Here is an 18,318-nt window from a genome sequence, read left to right as displayed (position 1 = left end):
GGCCAATTCACTAACCATTTATTGACCTAGATGGATGCCTCCACCTACTGTATAATAAAAACTGCCAGTAATAATAGATCCAAATATTTCTTACTCCTTTGCCCTTAGGCCCAATTTTGTACAAGCGTAATAAAGTGCACATTTCTGCTCTGTATTATTTTCACAAATCCCACCTGACCACAGGTTTGATCACCTGAGTTAATCATCATATAGCTCTATGACGATGTTAGTTTGGGTGATCAGAGCCACAGTTGGGCTGAGAGTTGCGACTATTATTCGGGCACAGATGAGTTTGTATTATTGTCTGTATGAAATTGCTCTATTTAAAGGGTTGTCCAGGTCACTATAGGTCATCAATACTGATCGTGGGGGTCCGGACTCCCGGGATCCTGCTGATCAGCTGTGCTAGGCAGTGATGTCCCATTCAAGGTCACATGGCCTAGGTGCAGCTAAGTCCCATTTAAGTGAATGGGCTGCAATACCAAGCACAGTGGCTTTCCAGTGGATGGCGCTGTGTTGGTAAGCTGCGAAGAGGCCGCGGCACTCACTATAGTGTTGCAGCCTTTCAAACAGCTATTGGCAGGGGTTGTCAGGACTCGGACCTCCTCCAATCAGGTACTGATGACTTATCCTGAGGATAGGGTCATTAGTATTAAACACTCAAGCAATCCTTTTAGGCCTCTTTCACACGAACATGTGTCCCTGTGGCCACACGGGCACCGACCGTGGGCCAGCCTCATGCGGATCGTGACAGATCACTTGAATGGGTTCTGCAATCCCTCCATCCGCAAAAAGATAGAACTCCGTAGTGCTTCCGTAGGGTTCCATGCTTCCATTCCACCCACGCAATCTCCTTATTTGCGGACCCATTCAAGTGCAATGGTCCACATCTGTGATGCGGAATGCACTGGCCGGTGCCCCGTGCATTGCGGACCCGCCGTTTGTGGTCCGCAATGCATGGGCACCAAACCGTGGGCCAGCCGCATGCGGATCGGGACCCTATTCGCTTGAACAGGTTCCGCAATCCCTCAGTTCTGCAAAAAGATAGAACTCCGTAGCGCTTCCGTAGGGTTCCGTTCCGTGCTTCCATTCCGCATTCCAGTTTTGCAGAACCCATTCAAGTGATGCGGAATGCACACGGGCCGGTGCGTGTGAAGAGGCCTTAATCTGATATTCTGGAAATGGGGTTGAACCATACGTAGACATCAAATATGCAGTCAGTGTACTGTCTATTAGGTTGCATACAGTGAGTATTTGAATACCCTGCGATTTAGCAAGTTCTCCCACTTAGAAATCATGTAGGGGTCTGAAATTCACATTGTAGGTGCATTCCCACTCTGATAGACAGAATAAAAAAATAATAATCTGGAAATCACATTGTGTGTATGATTTTTAAAAGAATTTATTTGTCTTGCACTGCTCAAACATAAGTATTTGAAACCTGAGAAACAGCAAGAATTCTGGCTCTCAAATACCTGTTACTGTGCCTTTAAAAGTCCACCTACTGCACTAATTAATCTAACTTAGTAGCACCTGTCTGAGCTCTTTAAAGACCCCTGTCCACCCACAGTCAGTCAGACGCCAAATACTACCATGGGCAAGACCAAAGAGCTGTCAAAAGACACCAGAGACAAAATTGTGGACCTCCACAAGGCTGGAAAGGGCTACGGGGCAATTGCCAAGCAACTTGGTGAAAATAGATCAACTGTTGGAGCAATTGTTAGAAAATGGAAGAGGCTAAAGACGACTGTCAGTCTCCTTCGGACTAGGGCTCCATGCAAGATCTCACCTCGTGGGGTATCACTGATGATAAGAAAGGTGAGGAATCAACCCAGAACAACAAGGGAGGAGCTGGTCAATGACATGAAGAGAGCTGGGACCACAGTTTTAAAGGTCACTGTCGGTAGAACACTACGCCGTCATGGTTTCAAATCATGCATTGCACAGAAGGTTCCCCTGCTCAATTCATCACATGTCCAGTCTGAAGTTTGCCAATGACCATCTGGATGATCCAGAGGAGGCATGGGAGAAAGTCATGTGGTCAGATGAGACCAAAGTAGAACTTTTTGGTCTAAACTTCACTCGTCGTGTTTAAAGGAAAAAGAAGGATGAGTTGCATCCCAAGAACACCATCCCTACTGTGAAGCATGGGGGTGGTAACATCATGCTTTGGGGGTCCTTTTCTGCGAAGGGGACAAGACGACTGCACTGTATTAAGGAGAGGATGAATGGGCCATTTATTGTGAGATTTTGAACAACAACCTCTTTCCCTCAGTCATAGCACTGAAGATGGGTCGTGGCTGGGTCTTCCAACATGACAACGACCCAAAGAACACAGCCAGGATAACCAAGCAGTGGCTCCGTAAGAAGCATATCAAGGTTCTGGAGTGGCCTAGCCAGTCTCCAGACCTAAATCCAATAGAACATCTTTGGAGGGAGCTGAAACTCTGTGTTGCTCAGCGACAGCCCCAAAAACCTGTTATATCTAGAGGAGATCTGTGTGGAGGAGTGGCCAAAATCCCTGTTGCAGTGTGTGCCAACTGTCAAGAAAATACAGAAACGTTTGACCTCTGTAATTGGACAAACAAAGTCTTCTGTACCAAAATATTAACACTGATTTTTCTCAGGTGTTCAAATAATTATGTTCAACAGTGCAAGACAAATAAATTCTTTAAACATCATACAATGTGATTTCCTGATTTTTTTATTTTATTTTTTATCCTTTCTCTCAGAGTGGGAATGCAGCTACAATGTGAATTTTAGACCCCTCCATGATTTCTAAGTGGGAGAACTTGCAAAATCGCAGGGTGTTCAAATACTTCTGTTCCTCACTGAATACACTGTAAAGGATTGAGCTAATGGATTTTCATAGCTCACAATTACTGGTGGAATGTTATAGAAAAATAAGGACAGTGGATTATGCTCAGCTATTGGAGAGTAAGGGACCCATATACTATTCTTGTTCAGTAGCCCTCTGTTGTCTGTGTCCACCCCTGGTTGTGACCAATAATGGATGAATTAGCTCATGCCATGATACAATTTGTACAAGTAAGTAAAACTGTTACACAGGTAAAACAAGGCTAAACTAACAAAAACCTGCCGGGTTTAGGTTTTGGGTGGAGTTTCTTTTGAAGTAGTCTAAAGAAAATTCTGCAAATCCCTAGGGCGTGATTTGTACTAGTGAAGCCATAATTGATAGGATCATCATTTCAACCATATACCATAAGCATCTGGATTACCTCCAGATTACATTTGGGGATTTGTTAGGTCTCTTTCACACGTCATTGTTTCATGTATGTGTGCTGTCCATGGTCTCCAGAGACTTCTGATGTATCCATTGATTTTAATGTGTGAATTAACACATCATTGGTTTTCCATGGACCGTGGGTCTGTGGGGACACCACGGAAGCATGCCTTATTTCATCCATGATGATTTATAGTCTATGGGTCTGGGGGTAACCATAGATACAGTTTCCATCCATGTTTGGTCCATGGTTTTCACTGGTTGTTGCTAGATAATGCTATGGAAACTAATTTTCAGCCTAGCAGAGCACATGAAACATGGATGACACAGACTGAAAATCACAGAACCACAGATCAAATATGAATGGATCACAGACAGTGTCATGGATGAAATGTGGATTGTGCCATCACGGACATGCCGTGGACATGGACGTGTGAATGAGCCTTTACCATTACTATAGTAAAGAAGCTAGCCAAGGTAAGACTGCATTTGTAGATATGTATGTTGATGGGCCTCTAAGGAGATGTTATCAAAGTTTTCAAGACATCTTTTTGGGGTTACACATACAGTAATATGGTGTCTTATATTGCCAGACCTATTTAATAGCTGTGTCCTGAGCAGCATTGCTACTTTTCAGTGCTGGAGTCATCATCAGCTCTGAGCCCATTAACAAACTACTGGCTTTGGTTTACTTAACAAGAAGTGTCGTTTCTTTAGGGTGTATTCACATGTGGCAGATTTGCTACAGAAATTTCTGCGATTGTCCCAGTTCATCTAGAACTGATTTTTCATTGCAGAAATTTCTGAAAAGAATCTGCCGCATGTGAATATATGCTTATACGCTCCTCTCATACAGGGATATGATGTGAAAGGGTATGTTCTCTTACCCAGCTCTGAATGCATTGTTTCTACGGATGTAATCTTTTTCAGCACATACCTTTTACATTACCTTCTTTTGAGTGTAACTCATAGGTTTGCAGAAGCAAATCTGCCAACTGCCATGTCTATGAATAATTTAATAAAATATTATGTCTTCATTCAAAGCTGCACTGATTTTTGGAAGTGCTGCCACAGCCTGCATGCTACACATTAAAGTGAGGCTGAGTTCACACTTCAATTATTTTGGTCAGTTATTTCCATCAGTTATTGTGAACCAAAACCAGTAGTGAAGCCTACACAGAGATCAGGTGTAATGGAAAGATCTACACCTCTTCTGGGTTTTTGAACCACAACTGGTTTTGGCTCACAATAACTGATAACTGACCAAATAACTGAAGAGTGAACTTAGCCTAATTTGTCTCTTTATGATTGGGGGAATTGTTAGACAATTTTCTCTTTACATTTTTTAAAAACAGTTTCACCAAACAACAAGATCAAAAGCTTAAAGACGTGAAGGCTAAGCAGCATATGACTTAAAGGGGTTGTCTAACTTCAGCAAGTGGCATTTATCATGTAGAGAAAGTTAATACAAGGCACTTACTAATGTATTGTGATTGTCTATATTGTCTCCTTTACTGGTTTAATTCATTTTTCCATCACATTATACACTGCTCATTTCCATGGTTACAATCACCCTGTAATCCATCAGTAGTGGTCGTGTTTGCACACTATTGAAAAAAGTGCTGGTATTTCTGGTGGCCGGGACCGTGGGAGCTCACATAGGCTGGTGCTTTTTTTCTATAGTATACAAGCACGACCACCGCTGCTGGATTACAGGGTGGTCATAACCATGGAAACGAGCAGTGTATATGTAAGCTCTTACGAGAAGGGCCCTGACCTCTAGTGTTTTAGTTGCATATTAGCCACTTAGTTTTGACATGAACCCTATGTATTTGTAAAGCACTGCGCTATATAAATACATTTTATTATATTATTATTATTAGTGTATAATGTGATGAAAAAATGAATCAGCCAGCAGAGGAAGCATTATGGACAATCACACTACATTAGTAAGTGGCTTGTATTAACTTTCTCTACATAATAAATGCCATTTGCTGAAGTGAGATATTCCCTTTAAAGGGAACCTGTCATCACCTTTATGCTGACCGTACTGAGGGCAGTATAAAGTAGTGACAGAAAGGCTGATGTCAGTGGTGTGTCGCTCATCAGCTAAAAGTAAGTGGTTGCTGAGAACCAGCATCATAATCATTACAGCCCAGGCCTTGAGAAGAGTCAAATCTCCCTGAGAAGAGTCCTGGTTATCCATAATCTCCTGCTCTCTCACCCATCTGCTGATGGTTGGCAGTTCTCTCCTAGAGAGAAAGGGAGAAAACTAGGTAGAAGACGGTCAGTCATCAGCAGGTGGGCAGGAGAGCAGGAAGTCATGAATAACCAGGACTCTTCTCATAAGGCCGGGACTATTTTCCAGGCCCAGTCTGCAATGATTGTGATGTTAGTTTTTGGCAACTATTACTTTTAACTTATAAATGACAGACCGCTGAAATCAACTCACCTGTCTCTACTTTATTCTGCCGTTAGTATGGACAGCATAATGGTGATGAAAGGTTCCCTTTAAAGAACTTGTCCAACTGTTTTGCTTTCTTGTTCATTTAAATACTGACCATGCAAAGGTGGCCGCAGGGTTGTTTCAGATATTGTGTTTTTTGTTAAAAATGCACGTTTTTTGTGGCCTTTTTTCCTTTAAGCTCTGGCCAGATTTTAGCTGTAAGTCAACAGGAAAATATAAAATGCACTACAAACAGACTTCTTTTGGTGGCCTTTTTTTTTTTTTTTTAGGTCTGTGGAGTTTTTTTTATGTGTTTATTAAAAGAAATGCATGAATGTATGGAAAACGCTTGTGAAAAAACGCATGCATTTTATTTTTTTATTAGCCAAAGAAAGTGCCACTAAAAAACGATGTGGTATTCTTATCTCATAACTTAATGATGCAGATCCCACCTCTGCAACTCTCACATGTCTCTAGAATGGGAGTCCCTTAACCCAGTCCTGCTGGCCATCACATCCAGGCTGGGAGACATGGCTGGGTTTATGGAAACAGCCGAGCTCCCTGTGCCACACTGTGTCTCTAACACCCATAGACATTAACAGGAGTTACAGAAACAGTGTAGCATGGCGCTCTCAAATGTTTCTGTAATCCAGCAGGATCCCATTCGAGAGATAGCAGTGAGTCTCAGAGGTGGGACCTGCATCTATTAGATATTCTGGAAGATCCTGTGGATATGCTATAAATGCCTGAGATGAGAATACTCCTTTAGGGTACCTGCACACAGGTGCGGGTTTAAAAACAAATTCTGCGCGGATTTTCATGTGGATTTTTCTGCATTTCCGTACTAAAAAAAAGTACAGCACACATGCGGATTCTGGTGTAATCTGCAACGTGTGCAGGTTATCTAAAAAGTATGTGTTTCGGCTGATTTTATGTAATACAGGAGATGATGATGTGCAATTATGATGGGTATGTTGATTCTGTTTTTCCTGCAGAGTTTCAGAACAAGAACAAATCAATAAAATGAGCCCTAGCAACCTAGGCATCGTTTTTGGGCCTGCACTGATGCGACCACGTCCTACAGATGCTACCGTTTCTCTGTCATCTCTTGTGGATTATCCTCACCAAGCACGAATTGTGGAAGCACTTATTGTCTTCTTTGACAAGATCTTCCAGGAGTCTCCTTTATCCATGGAAAAGCTATTGAGGACCAATGATGTAAGCATAATACATATACATAAAACTGTCAGATTTATTGCCTTAAAATGTTGCTCCATTCTTGATGAACTTACAGTCATATACTGCTGAATCTACAGCATTCCAAGTACACCCTCTTTGAATTCTATGGTTTTATGTATCAGGACATACAAACAAAAGGTCCTTAGAAGGTCTTAATATTAGGTAAATGTAACCTCAGATGAACAGCAACATACCAGATCCCAATGAAGCCAAAGTGAAAAGCCACATGTGATCCCAATGAAGCCAAAGTGAAAAGCCACATGTGATCCAAATGAAGCCAAAATGAAAAGCCACATGTGATCCCAATGAAGCCAAAGTGAAAAGCCACATGTGATCCCAATGAAGCCAAAATGAAAAGCCACATGTGATCCCAATGAAGCCAAAATGAAAAGCCACATATGATCCCAATGAAGCCAAAATAAAAAAGCCACGTGTAATAAACTAGGTACACCCCATGAATCAATAGCTTGTACAACCACCTTTAGTAGCAATAACTTAAAGTTGTCATTCTCTGTACATCTTTATCAGCCTCTCATATCGTTCTGGAATAATTTTGGCCCACTCTTCTGTACGACATTGCTTCAGTTTATTGACAATTGTGGGCATTTGTTTATACAGAGCTCTCTTTAAGGGGTGTGTCCCGTTTCCTGTATTGATGACCTACCCTCACCACTACCATAGTACGGTGGGGGGTGATACAAGCAAATAAGACAAACACATAGCGGTGAATTTATTATGAGGAGAATATCTGAAGTCAGTTTTGCTTGAGTCTTTGTTGGGGTACTTTAAAGAGAATCCGTCAACAGTTTTATGGAGTCCTAACTAAGGGCAATAGTGTTGAGCGAATCGAGCTTTGGATCCTAGATCCAAAGTTGGTTCGTTCAAAACTTAGTTTGAATGCTGTACGGAGAGCCGCCTCCTTCAAATGTATGGGCTCCAGTGAGGGAAATTCATTATTCCCAAAGTCTGGTGGGACTTCGGTGAATAACTTTGGGATTAGATTTTTTTTAACTTAAAACCATATGAAAACATGGATCCGAAGTCGGCCTCGGTACAGAGATACCAATCATTTCGTATCCATGTTTTAAAATAGTTTTAAAGTTTAAAAATCGATGGCCGAAGTTATTCGCCGAACTCTTGCGAGACTTTGGTGATAACGAATTTCACCTCTCCAGAGGCAATACATTTGAATGCTGTACGAAGACCCATCTCCATACAGCATTAAAACTAAGTTTGGAGCGAATCGACTTCGAATCTAGGATCCGAAGCTCGATTCGCTCAACACTAAAGGGCAACATAAACTAGATACAGATCCCCTTAGCAAAATGCTTGGTAACTGTTTAATTGACCCAGCCGTTTCACTAAAATCTTGTGCTAAACAGCTCCAGAGCATCCCAAACGCATCCCCATATTCATGAGCTCCTGCTTTACCCATCCACCTGCTGCTAATTCATATGTTGAAAAAACCTGTCAATCAGAGGCATGAGGATATGAATATGGGGACTAGCAGCATAGAACCTAGCAGCATAAAACTGGTGACAGGTTTCCTTTAAGCCACATTTATCAAATGTTGTTTGTCTTGTCTTATCCTTAAAAGGGTTTTCCAATATTTGTTTTTACTAATGACCAATCTGTCTTCAGTATCTGATCGGTGGGGGTCCGACACCCTGGACCCTCATCGATCAGCTGTTTGAGAAGGTATTGCAGCTCAGCTAGCCCCATTCACTTAAATGGGGCAGAGCTGCTCCTAGACCACGTGATCGATGAACGTGACATCACTTGGCCTATGAAAAGCAGAGAAGGCTGTGGCACTCACAGGAGCACCGCTGCCTTCTGAAACAGCTGATTGGTGGGGGTCCCGGGTGTTGGACCCGCACCGATCAGATACTGATGACCATATCCATAGGATAGGTCATTAATAAAAAAAAGTCTCGGAAAACCCCTTTAAACCTAACACTTTTACCTACAAAAGCTACTGCAGTTTTCCTACTTCTCCCTCCTACTAGAGCGAGATTGCAACTTCTTTTGTGTATTTTTTCTTTTTTAAAGTCGCATTGATAAATCTGGAATGAAACTCTATTAACACAGCTAACCACTCCCACTTTCCCACCCATTCTTCAAACTGGAGTGAGTGTTGTAAAAATGCTAAAAGTTGCAAAATTTTTGCGCAAGTTAACCCAAAAAGTCACAAAAGCCCAATTTTTGCTACTTTTTAAAGACAGAATTCTGGAGTAAAGGCATGATAAATCAGGGCCATAGTGTACAGTGATATCCTCCATCTTGCAGAATGTAAAAAAAAAACATTTTGATTCTACTGTCTCCTGTTGGTGTTTGTTTGATGTCCTCAGGTCAATAACGACTGGCTTGGTTGTAATATCCAAAGGATACAGGGTCTGCCATATGTAGCCTCCATCTTTGCTAGTTGTAGTAGCCTGAAGACAGAAACTTGGCATGTTGGGACCCAAGTATAGGTTCAGCCTAGGGCTGGTTAGCACAGAGTTGGACATTGGCCTGGGGTGGCCTTATCAGAATGGTGACTCTGTGATGTAGATCCATTAAATTTAACCCCCTCTGGACATCTGCCGTACATATACGGCGAATGTCCGCAATCGTCGGAAATGCCAATCACGTGCCAATTTAACCCCTCACATGTGACCACAGCATCTGAAAGGCCGGAAACCTGGAAGCGCACGCTTCACGGGCAGGAACACCTCCTCCGGGCGGAGAAGGAGGAAGGGGTTCCTTGTAAGTAATGAGCCTGAGCCTGTACTAGGGTTCCAGGCTCATTGCTTGTATATTACAATTCAGGCCAGCAAGTGATAGCACTAAATTGGAATATACTATCTGTATAGGATAATGGAGAAAATTCCATTATTCTATACAAATTACAATCTGATGATTGCATGTTGTGGTCCACTTGGGGACCTAAAAAAAGTTTAAAAAAAGTTTTACAAACTTCCCCAAAATAAAACTACTTAAACAATAAAAAAAATGAACATCATGGGCATCGCCCCATGCGACAACACCCTTACTATTAAAATTTAAAAAAAACGTATCCCATACGGTGAATACTGTAACTAATTAATGCACGATTCGCCGTTTTTTCATCATATTACCTCCAAAAAAATTGAATAAAAAAGTGATTAAAAAGTCATACACATGCAAAAATAGTATTAACAAAATTAACAAAGATTATTCCCAAAAAAATGAACCCTCATTCATCTCCATAGACAATAAAAAAAGTTATGGTGGTCATAATATGGTTATGAAAGGAAAATGTCATTTTTTCAAGGAAGTTTAAAAAAAATAATCTGTATTAAAAAGCAAGAAAAACTACATATGTGGTATCACTGTAATCGTACTGACATGGAGAATGAAGAGCACCAGTCAGTTTTACTGCATAGGGAACGCCATAAAAAGAAAACCCATAAAACTGTGGAATTATGTTTTTTTTTTTTTTTTCCCCATTCCACCCCATTTGGAATTTTTTTCCAGCTTCCCACTACATTCTGTGCAACATTAAATGGTATCATTAGAAAGTACAATTTGTTCCGCAAAAGACAAGCCCTCATATGGCTATGTGAACGGAAAAATAAAAGGCAGGGAGCAGACAATGGAAACGCAAAAACGAAAATCACTGTCAGGAAGGGGTTAACGCAGTCCCCCAACAAGGCATATTAGGGTCTGCACATATTGCTTTAACCATTAGACATTACAAATGAGCCAGTCGCCATAGACCGGGGAGTACCGAATAAATACCAACAAGAGACGGTAAGATCTAATCGATTCTTTACATTCCACAAGGTGGTGGATGTCGCCATAGACCATGTGTTCATGGATCATTTTTTTTCAGTTTTTCTGACGAATCAGGACAGAAACCACAATACAAATGTAAACTATATGTTTTGATACTGATGTGGGTCTTTGCATGTGCTCTCTGCAGGATGACTCTTCACAAGGAAGTGTTTCCAAACTTCAAGTCACTGTTGAAGAGGAGGTACCTGAAGTTGTAACTGAATTCCAGTCTACAGTGTTTAGAGGTGAGTTACATCAATACTGTGCCAGTGTAATTACATCACAGCATCTGCCACATGCTGAACACCTCTGCCCAGGAGATGTATATTCAGACTGAAAAACAGGATCAGGTCCAGTCATAAGTAATTAGGAAAAGAGTCCCATTTCACAATAATTTTCAATCATTTTCCACATTTTTAATGTGTCACGGGTGAAGTTTGCAGATAGCTGGAACTTATGAATAAACGAGCGACTGGCTTGATCCAAACTAAGGAGCTTATAGGAGAGCCCTATTAAAACCCTAAGAGCTCTCCCTGACTGCTATGCACATTGCAAGGGTCTCGATGGCTAGGACGATTGCATGCCCACGCGTGTGTGACACCTGAAAACCCTATTAATAGTGAGGGGACACGACCACCGGCTCCCTGCACTTAATACGGACGGAGTCAGGGTCACCTAGAATCAAGCCAGCAAGGAACACAATAAAGTAAAGGATTATCTGAGCAAACAGCAGAAGCAGCCTCCAGCAGTGAACACTTCATCCAGGAAGTAGTATAAACCGCAAAGTGAGGCAGTATGGGAGGGAATATAAAGGAAGACGATTAGTCTAAATAAGTGACACCTGGCAGAAGGAAAGGAGATGAGAAAGTGAAACCAAAACAAAGAACATCATACAAGAGGTAGAGAAGAACGTCTACCAGACCTTCTCACAGAACTGCCGGTGACATAATGTGTCTTTGGTAGCCACATCTGTGATGACTGCAAGTTGAAAAGCTAGCCCTAGTGAATACAAAATCAGTACGTACTAAAAATTAAAGGGGTTTTCAAAGACTTTTATACTGATAACCTACTGTATCCTCCACTTGGGACCACCACCGATCAGCTGTTTGAGAAGGCACCGTGGCCTTCTCGCATCTTAGCCTAGGCCATGTGAAGTCACAGCCACTATATGTATGGCGCTGTGATTAGTTGAGAAAGCTATGGTGTTTACAGGAGAGCCGGTGCCTTCTGAAACAGCTGTTCGATGGGGGTCCTGGGTGTTGGACCCCCATTGATCATGGCATAGGTCATCAGTATAAAAGTCTTGGAAAACCCATTTAAAGGCACCAAAATGTATTGCTCGGTTTACACCTTATTTTGTCAGAAATTACAGAGGTTAAAAAGTTGTTGTGTTCCCAAATAGCATCCAATAAGTTGTAACACTTGCCTTCTCATGGCAATAAAGAAAACAGGCAATAAAAGCAGCCAGGGTCAAAAGTGTTAACATACTTTAGTAATTTACAAGTCAAAAGACATACCGTATATGTTGGGGGAAAAAGGATGCTAAAGCATAATACGCTTTTCAATCCTGCAGAGTCCAGTAGAAAATCTATAGGTTACACAAACTTTTTTTTTTTTATGGAACCCTATGGTGACGGATGCTACTATATGGCATCCTTGTAATGTGATATGTCAATACACTCACCTAAAGAATTATTAGGAACCCTGTTCTATTTCTCATAATGCAATTATCTAGTCAACCAATCACATGGCAGTTGCTTCAATGGCATTTAGGGGGGTGGTCCTGGTCAAGACAATCTCCCTGAACTCCAAACTGGAATGTCAGAATAGGAAAGAAAGGTGATTTAAGCAATTTTGAGCGTGGCATGGTTGTTGGTGCCAGACGGGCCGGTCTGAGTATTTCACAATCTGCTCAGTTACTGGGATTTTCACGCAACAGCCATTTCTAGGTTTACAAAGAATGGTGTGAAAAGGGAAAAACATCCAGTATGCGGCAGTCCTGTGGGCAAAAATGCCTTGTGGATGCTAGAGGTCAGAGGAGAATGGGCCGACTGATTCAAGCCGATAGAAGAGCAACGTTGACTGAAATAACCACTCGTTACAAACCGAGGTATGCAGCAAAGCATTTGTGAAGCCACAACACGCACAACCTTGAGGCGGATGGGCTACAACAGCAGAAGACCCCACCGGGGTACCATCTCTCCACTGCAAATAGGAAAAAAGAGGCTACAATTTGCACGAGCTCACCAAAAATTGACTGTTGAAGACTGAAAAAAATGTTGCCTGGTCTGATAAGTCTCGATTTCTGTTGAGACATTTCAAATGGTAGAGTCCGAATTTGGCGTAAACAGAATGAGAACATGTATCCATCCTTGATGGCTACTTCCAGCAGGATAATGCACCATGTCACAAAGCTCGAATCATTTCAAATTGGTTTCTTGAACATGACAATGAGTTCACTGTACTAAAATGGCCCCCACAGTCACCAGATCTCAAACCCAATAGACCATCTTTGGGACTGTGGTGGAATGGGAGCTTCGTGCCCTGGATGTGCATCCCTCAAATCTCCATCAACTGCAAGATGCTATCCTATCAATATGGGTCAACATTTCTAAAGAATGCTATCAGCACCTTGTTGAATCAATGCCACATAGAATTAAGGCAGTTCTGAAGGCAAAAGGAAGTCCAACACCGTATTAGTATGGTGTTCCTAATAATTCTTTAGGTAAGTGTATGTACCTTATTTTGCGCTGATCAATTTCACAATATATTTGAATAGGAGTCAGTTCTGTTTTTAGGTACACTTTCCAATTGATGTCTATAGGAGCAGTTTAAAGGGAACCTGTCACCGGGATTTTGTGTATAGAGCCGAGGACATGGTTTGCTAGATGGCCGCTAGCACATCCGCAATACCCAGTCCCCATAGCTCTGTGTGCTTTTATTGTGTAAAAAAAACGATTTGATACATATGCAAATTACCTGAGATGAGTCCTGTCCTGGAGATGAGTCAGGGACAGGACTCATCTCAGGTTAATTTGCATATGTATCAAATCGGTTTAAAGGACATATTTCTGTAATTTTGAGCATTCTAAACTGCTTACAGCACTAGATCGGAACTGAGGAGAGCAGTACAAATAAATGTACATACATGTAAGCCCCACCCTAGGAATGCCGAAACAAGATGGGGACGCCCACTTAGAGGCAGGGTTTATATCAACCTCACTCATTTTCAGCTCAGAACAGCCTGAATATGCCAGGACTGTCCGAAAATTAAGGACAGTCCCTGCAAGATCAAAGCAGTTGGCAACTATGTAGATATACATCTATGTAGATGTACCTACTGCTTAGTCCTGTCAATCAATGGTCCAAGGGAGGGGCTGGGCAGAGAATGGAGCTGAGCTTCTGTGTAATGAGAGCATCTGCACCGCCATCATTGCACTAAAGGCAAAATTAGCATATTTCAAAAAAGCCATTTTACCAGCAAGGAAGACCGATCACTATAAGAATGGCACAACTGAAATCAGATGAGCTGGTTGCACAGCAATGTACCAGATATGACTTTCTTTAAATGCACTAGAGGTGGAGCTTCACAGCCCCTTCCCTCTGAGTGAGAGCTGTAGTGGCCCCCTGGTTGCATGCTACACCTGTCACTCAAAGCAGAGGGGAGGGGCTGTGAAACCGCTCAATTCAGAGAACATTTAAAGGGGGATGCTGGCAAAACCATATGAAATCCGCACCAAAATCCACAATTAGAAATTGCAGTTTCTGGTGTGGATATGATGCAGAAATGCACATAAATCTGTACTGAATGCATGTGGATCTTATTTGGGTATGCCCACATTTGTGTGCAGGAGGCCTAAGAGTGAAGTTCTGCCTCCATTGCACTTAAAGGGGTTCTCTAGGAATTAAGAAAATTAAAATACTTAAATATTACTTTATTATAAATATATTCCCAAATACCTTTTAGTAGTTAGAATGGCGTGTTTTGTCTGGGGAGCAATCAGTAGGAGAAATAAAATGGACGCCGTCCTATTAGTACACACAAAACCTGTCCTAATCACACAGGAGGACAAGTTACTTCACAACACTGAGCTAAAGAGCTGCCTCATCTTCCTGTCCTACTTGTCAGGTATTATGATCCTGAAGACAGCTGAAAACAACTTTAGCTGAAGCACTGTGGAAATGGAGTTCATGAAGAGACAAACTCGTAATGTGGTGCTGTGGTAATGGAGACTGGATACAAATGCTGCTCATTGTCCACACCCCCACCTGCTCTCTGTACTTCGTATCTCACGAACTCCATTCCCACAGAGATTCAGCTGAAGATCATATTAAACTGTATTCAGGATCCCTGACATGTAGAGCAGAAAGGAGGACGAGCTCTTTAGCTCAGTGTAACTTGCCCTGCTGTGTGATTAGGACAGGTTTTGTGTGTACTAATAGGACGGCAGCCATTTTATTTCTCCTGATGATTGCTCTGCAGACAAAACATTATAACTAATAAGAGGTATTTGGGAATGTGTAATAAAGTAATATTTAAGTATTTTCAGTAATTGTATTAATTCCTGTAGAACCCCTTTAAGGAGCAGAATATGGCAGAGTAAAAGTTTATATTCTTACTACTGATAAAAGGGCCACAAAAGGTATGTTTGTGGAGTTCACTCCAACCTCCTACCTAGTGTTGTTGGCAGTTTAGCATGGTTAAAGCTGTTGACAGCTTCCTTATAAATGTATCCAGTACACTTCCCCTAGTAGCAGCTACAGGAATGTGATTATTGTACCCTTGCTCTTTGAAAAGACACAGTGTATTTGTAATTTCATATAAATAAGATTTTTTATGGAGTCAATTAGTCAAAAAAGTCAATTCGTTCAAAAACTTAGGGGGTCATCTACTAAGCTGAAATACGGCTATATTAGGCATAGTTCAGACGCAGATTGCGGCACAACAGCTAGTAGCGCCAAAATCTGCGACTTCTCCCCGCTCATGCCAGGTCTAAAAAAGTGGGAGGGTTGGCAGGACCTTCTCATTTACCATTTTCTACGCCTGTTTCAGGCGTAAAAAAAAGGTCTAAATGTAAGACAGCTAGGAAGCTGTCTTACATTTAGAACTGGCGGAAGATCCGCTGAAGTTACGAAGAAACCCCTGTCAGCTTAGGGGTTTATCAAGACCGGCGTCTAAAACACCGGTCTTGATAAACGTGCCCCTAAGTTTTTAATTCTCTTTCCGTACAGCATTAAAATGTATTGGCTCAGTGTAGTCAAACTTCGTATCGCTGGAAGTTGCGGAAGACCTTGGTGAAATACTTGACGTGTAAACTCACCCTTAAGGCCTCATGCACACGACTATGTATTTTGCGGTGCGCAAATAATAACATCCGTGTGCATTCCGTATTTTGCGGAATGGAACAGCTGGCCTCTAATAGAACAGTCCTATCCTTGTCGATAATGCGGACAATAATAGGGCATGTTCTATTTTTTTGCGGTACGGAAATGGAATGCACACAGAGTAACTTCCGTTTTTTTTGCGGACCCATTGAAATAAACGGAAAGAAAATACGTTCGTGTGCATGAGGCCTAAGGCTATATTACACCTGCCGATTTTTCAGAAGATGATCGCCAACTAGCGATAGTATGAACACTCGTTAGTGATCATATTGCAGTGTAATACTGCTGCCGATTACCTGATGAACGAGCAAACGATCGTTCATTGGGCAATTGTGATTTTTAAGCACACTTAATCATCAGTTGCCAGAGGCAGATTGTGCTGTCTAATTACGATCTACCACTAAACCGCATGGGGACCAGCGATGGCATAACGATCGCTCCTCCCCATACTGGGGAGAAGATCACTGCATGTAATAGCAGCGGTCTCCTCCACTAGCAAGCAATCGCTTTCTCAATCGCCCTGTGTAAGACAGGTGGATTTGGACAGGAAGATAATCGGGCAGATTAAATGCTTGTTCCTGACAATCTGCCCATCTAAAGGTGCAATAATCGTTAGTGCAGGCACCTAAATTATAGTTTCTGGGCAGCAGATCATGCTTTCTAAACAGCGATCTGCTGCCCAGAAACAATTCAGCTGTATGAGGCTCATCCTCATACTGTGGAGGTGATCTCTGCATGTAAATGCAGAGCTTCACCTCCACTTAACGAGCAGCCGACTGTTGGAAAGGAACCCTTCTTTCCTGACAATTGACTTTAGCTCGGCAAGTCTAAATCCACCTTAACGGCACTGGTAGGGTCTTTAAACATGGCGCCTGCTCACGCGTGCAGCAGGCACCACAGCCGGCAGGTCTCTGCTGTTTAAACAGCAGAGGTCAGTGGCTAATGTCCGCGACTAGCAATAATGTCTATTGCGGTCATTCTAGCCTTTAGATGCCGTGTTCAAGTATGATCACGGCATCTAAATACCGAAAAACCTGGAAGCGCGTGCTTCTGGGTTAAGACCAACGATCAGGGATGCCGGTCATTAATTATAATACACAGTCTCTCTGGAGAGACCCAGCGCATTAGAGCTGCAGTGGCAGGCCAACATAGGACATGAGCAATTAGAGATTTTACTATACTCCTAGGGGAGTATATTAACAATATTAAACAGGCTAGTGGACATTGTAGCCTCAATTTAAATCCCCCCTCTTCCCTTAGAATACAAAAATAATTAAATATATAAACATCACCGGCATTACCGCGTCTGAAAGTGCCCGTGCTATTAAAATATAAAAATATTTTCGGCGAATGGAGTAACAAAAAAAAAAAAAAAAAGGAGTATTGAAATGACCGATTCACCATTTATTAGTCGCTTCTCTTACCCCAATTTTTTTTTTAAGAAAATGTGATCAAAAAGACACACAATAAAAACTACAGATCATCCCACAAAAAATAAGCCCTCACACAGTTCAGTAGATAGTACTATAAAAAAAAAGTTATGGGGGTCAGAATATGGTGATGTTAAAAAAATTATTTTTTTTTTTTTTTAAGTTTTAACTTATTGTTTCAGTATTAAAACGTATAAAACCTGTACATATGTGATATCGTTGTAATCGTACATACCAAGAGAATGAAGGGCACAGGGCAGTTTTGCCGCATAGAGAACGCCGTAGGGACAAAACCCATAAAACTGTGGAGGAATTGTGTTTTTCTTTTTTTTTTATTCCACCCCATTTGGAATTTTTTTCCTGCTTCCCACTACATTGTATGCCATATTAAATGGTGGCATTGGAACCTAAGGGTTAAGATTGAAAAACTCAAATCAAGAACAAAGCCCAGGATTAAGTATAACAGGCTTATTCAAACAAGAGATGTAAAGCTTGTTGATGTTCCAGGTGCTAAACACAGATTGAGCCCATGTGTTGCAGGAATTGAGCAGAAAACGTAGCACATGCTGTAATTTTCGCTGGACTATATCAGTATTTAGTCTGTGTACTGTCCATTCTACACTCGGGACAGTCACCACATTACTGATACATACAACTTAAAGGGTTGTGCTAGCATATGCCATCAATGTCATATAGGTGTACATCCCTTCGTTCACCGCTATAGGACTAGGACTTCCAGAACGGGGAGTGGCCAGGCTTGTGCAGTCCTTCAATTCAGG

General features: G+C 41.7%; 1 protein-coding gene across 3 annotated transcripts in view; it reads left to right on the top strand.

Moving 5' to 3' along the window:
- The window catches only part of ARHGAP45 (Rho GTPase activating protein 45), an 82,174-nt gene that overhangs the window by 62,839 nt on the left and 1,017 nt on the right, over positions 1-18,318 (top strand). For all 3 annotated transcript variants that reach the window (XM_040417576.1, XM_040417578.1, XM_040417577.1), the window contains 2 exons: positions 6,686-6,908; positions 10,873-10,969. In XM_040417576.1, coding sequence (XP_040273510.1) covers positions 6,686-6,908; positions 10,873-10,969 — 320 coding nt within the window. The remainder of the gene's footprint in view (positions 1-6,685; positions 6,909-10,872; positions 10,970-18,318) is intronic.

The sequence above is a fragment of the Bufo bufo genome, chromosome 2 (genome assembly GCF_905171765.1).
Source record: "Bufo bufo chromosome 2, aBufBuf1.1, whole genome shotgun sequence".
Classification (NCBI taxonomy): Eukaryota; Metazoa; Chordata; class Amphibia; order Anura; family Bufonidae; genus Bufo; species Bufo bufo.
Note: the sequence above shows the minus strand (reverse complement) of the source record. Positions and strands in the feature narration are given on the sequence as shown.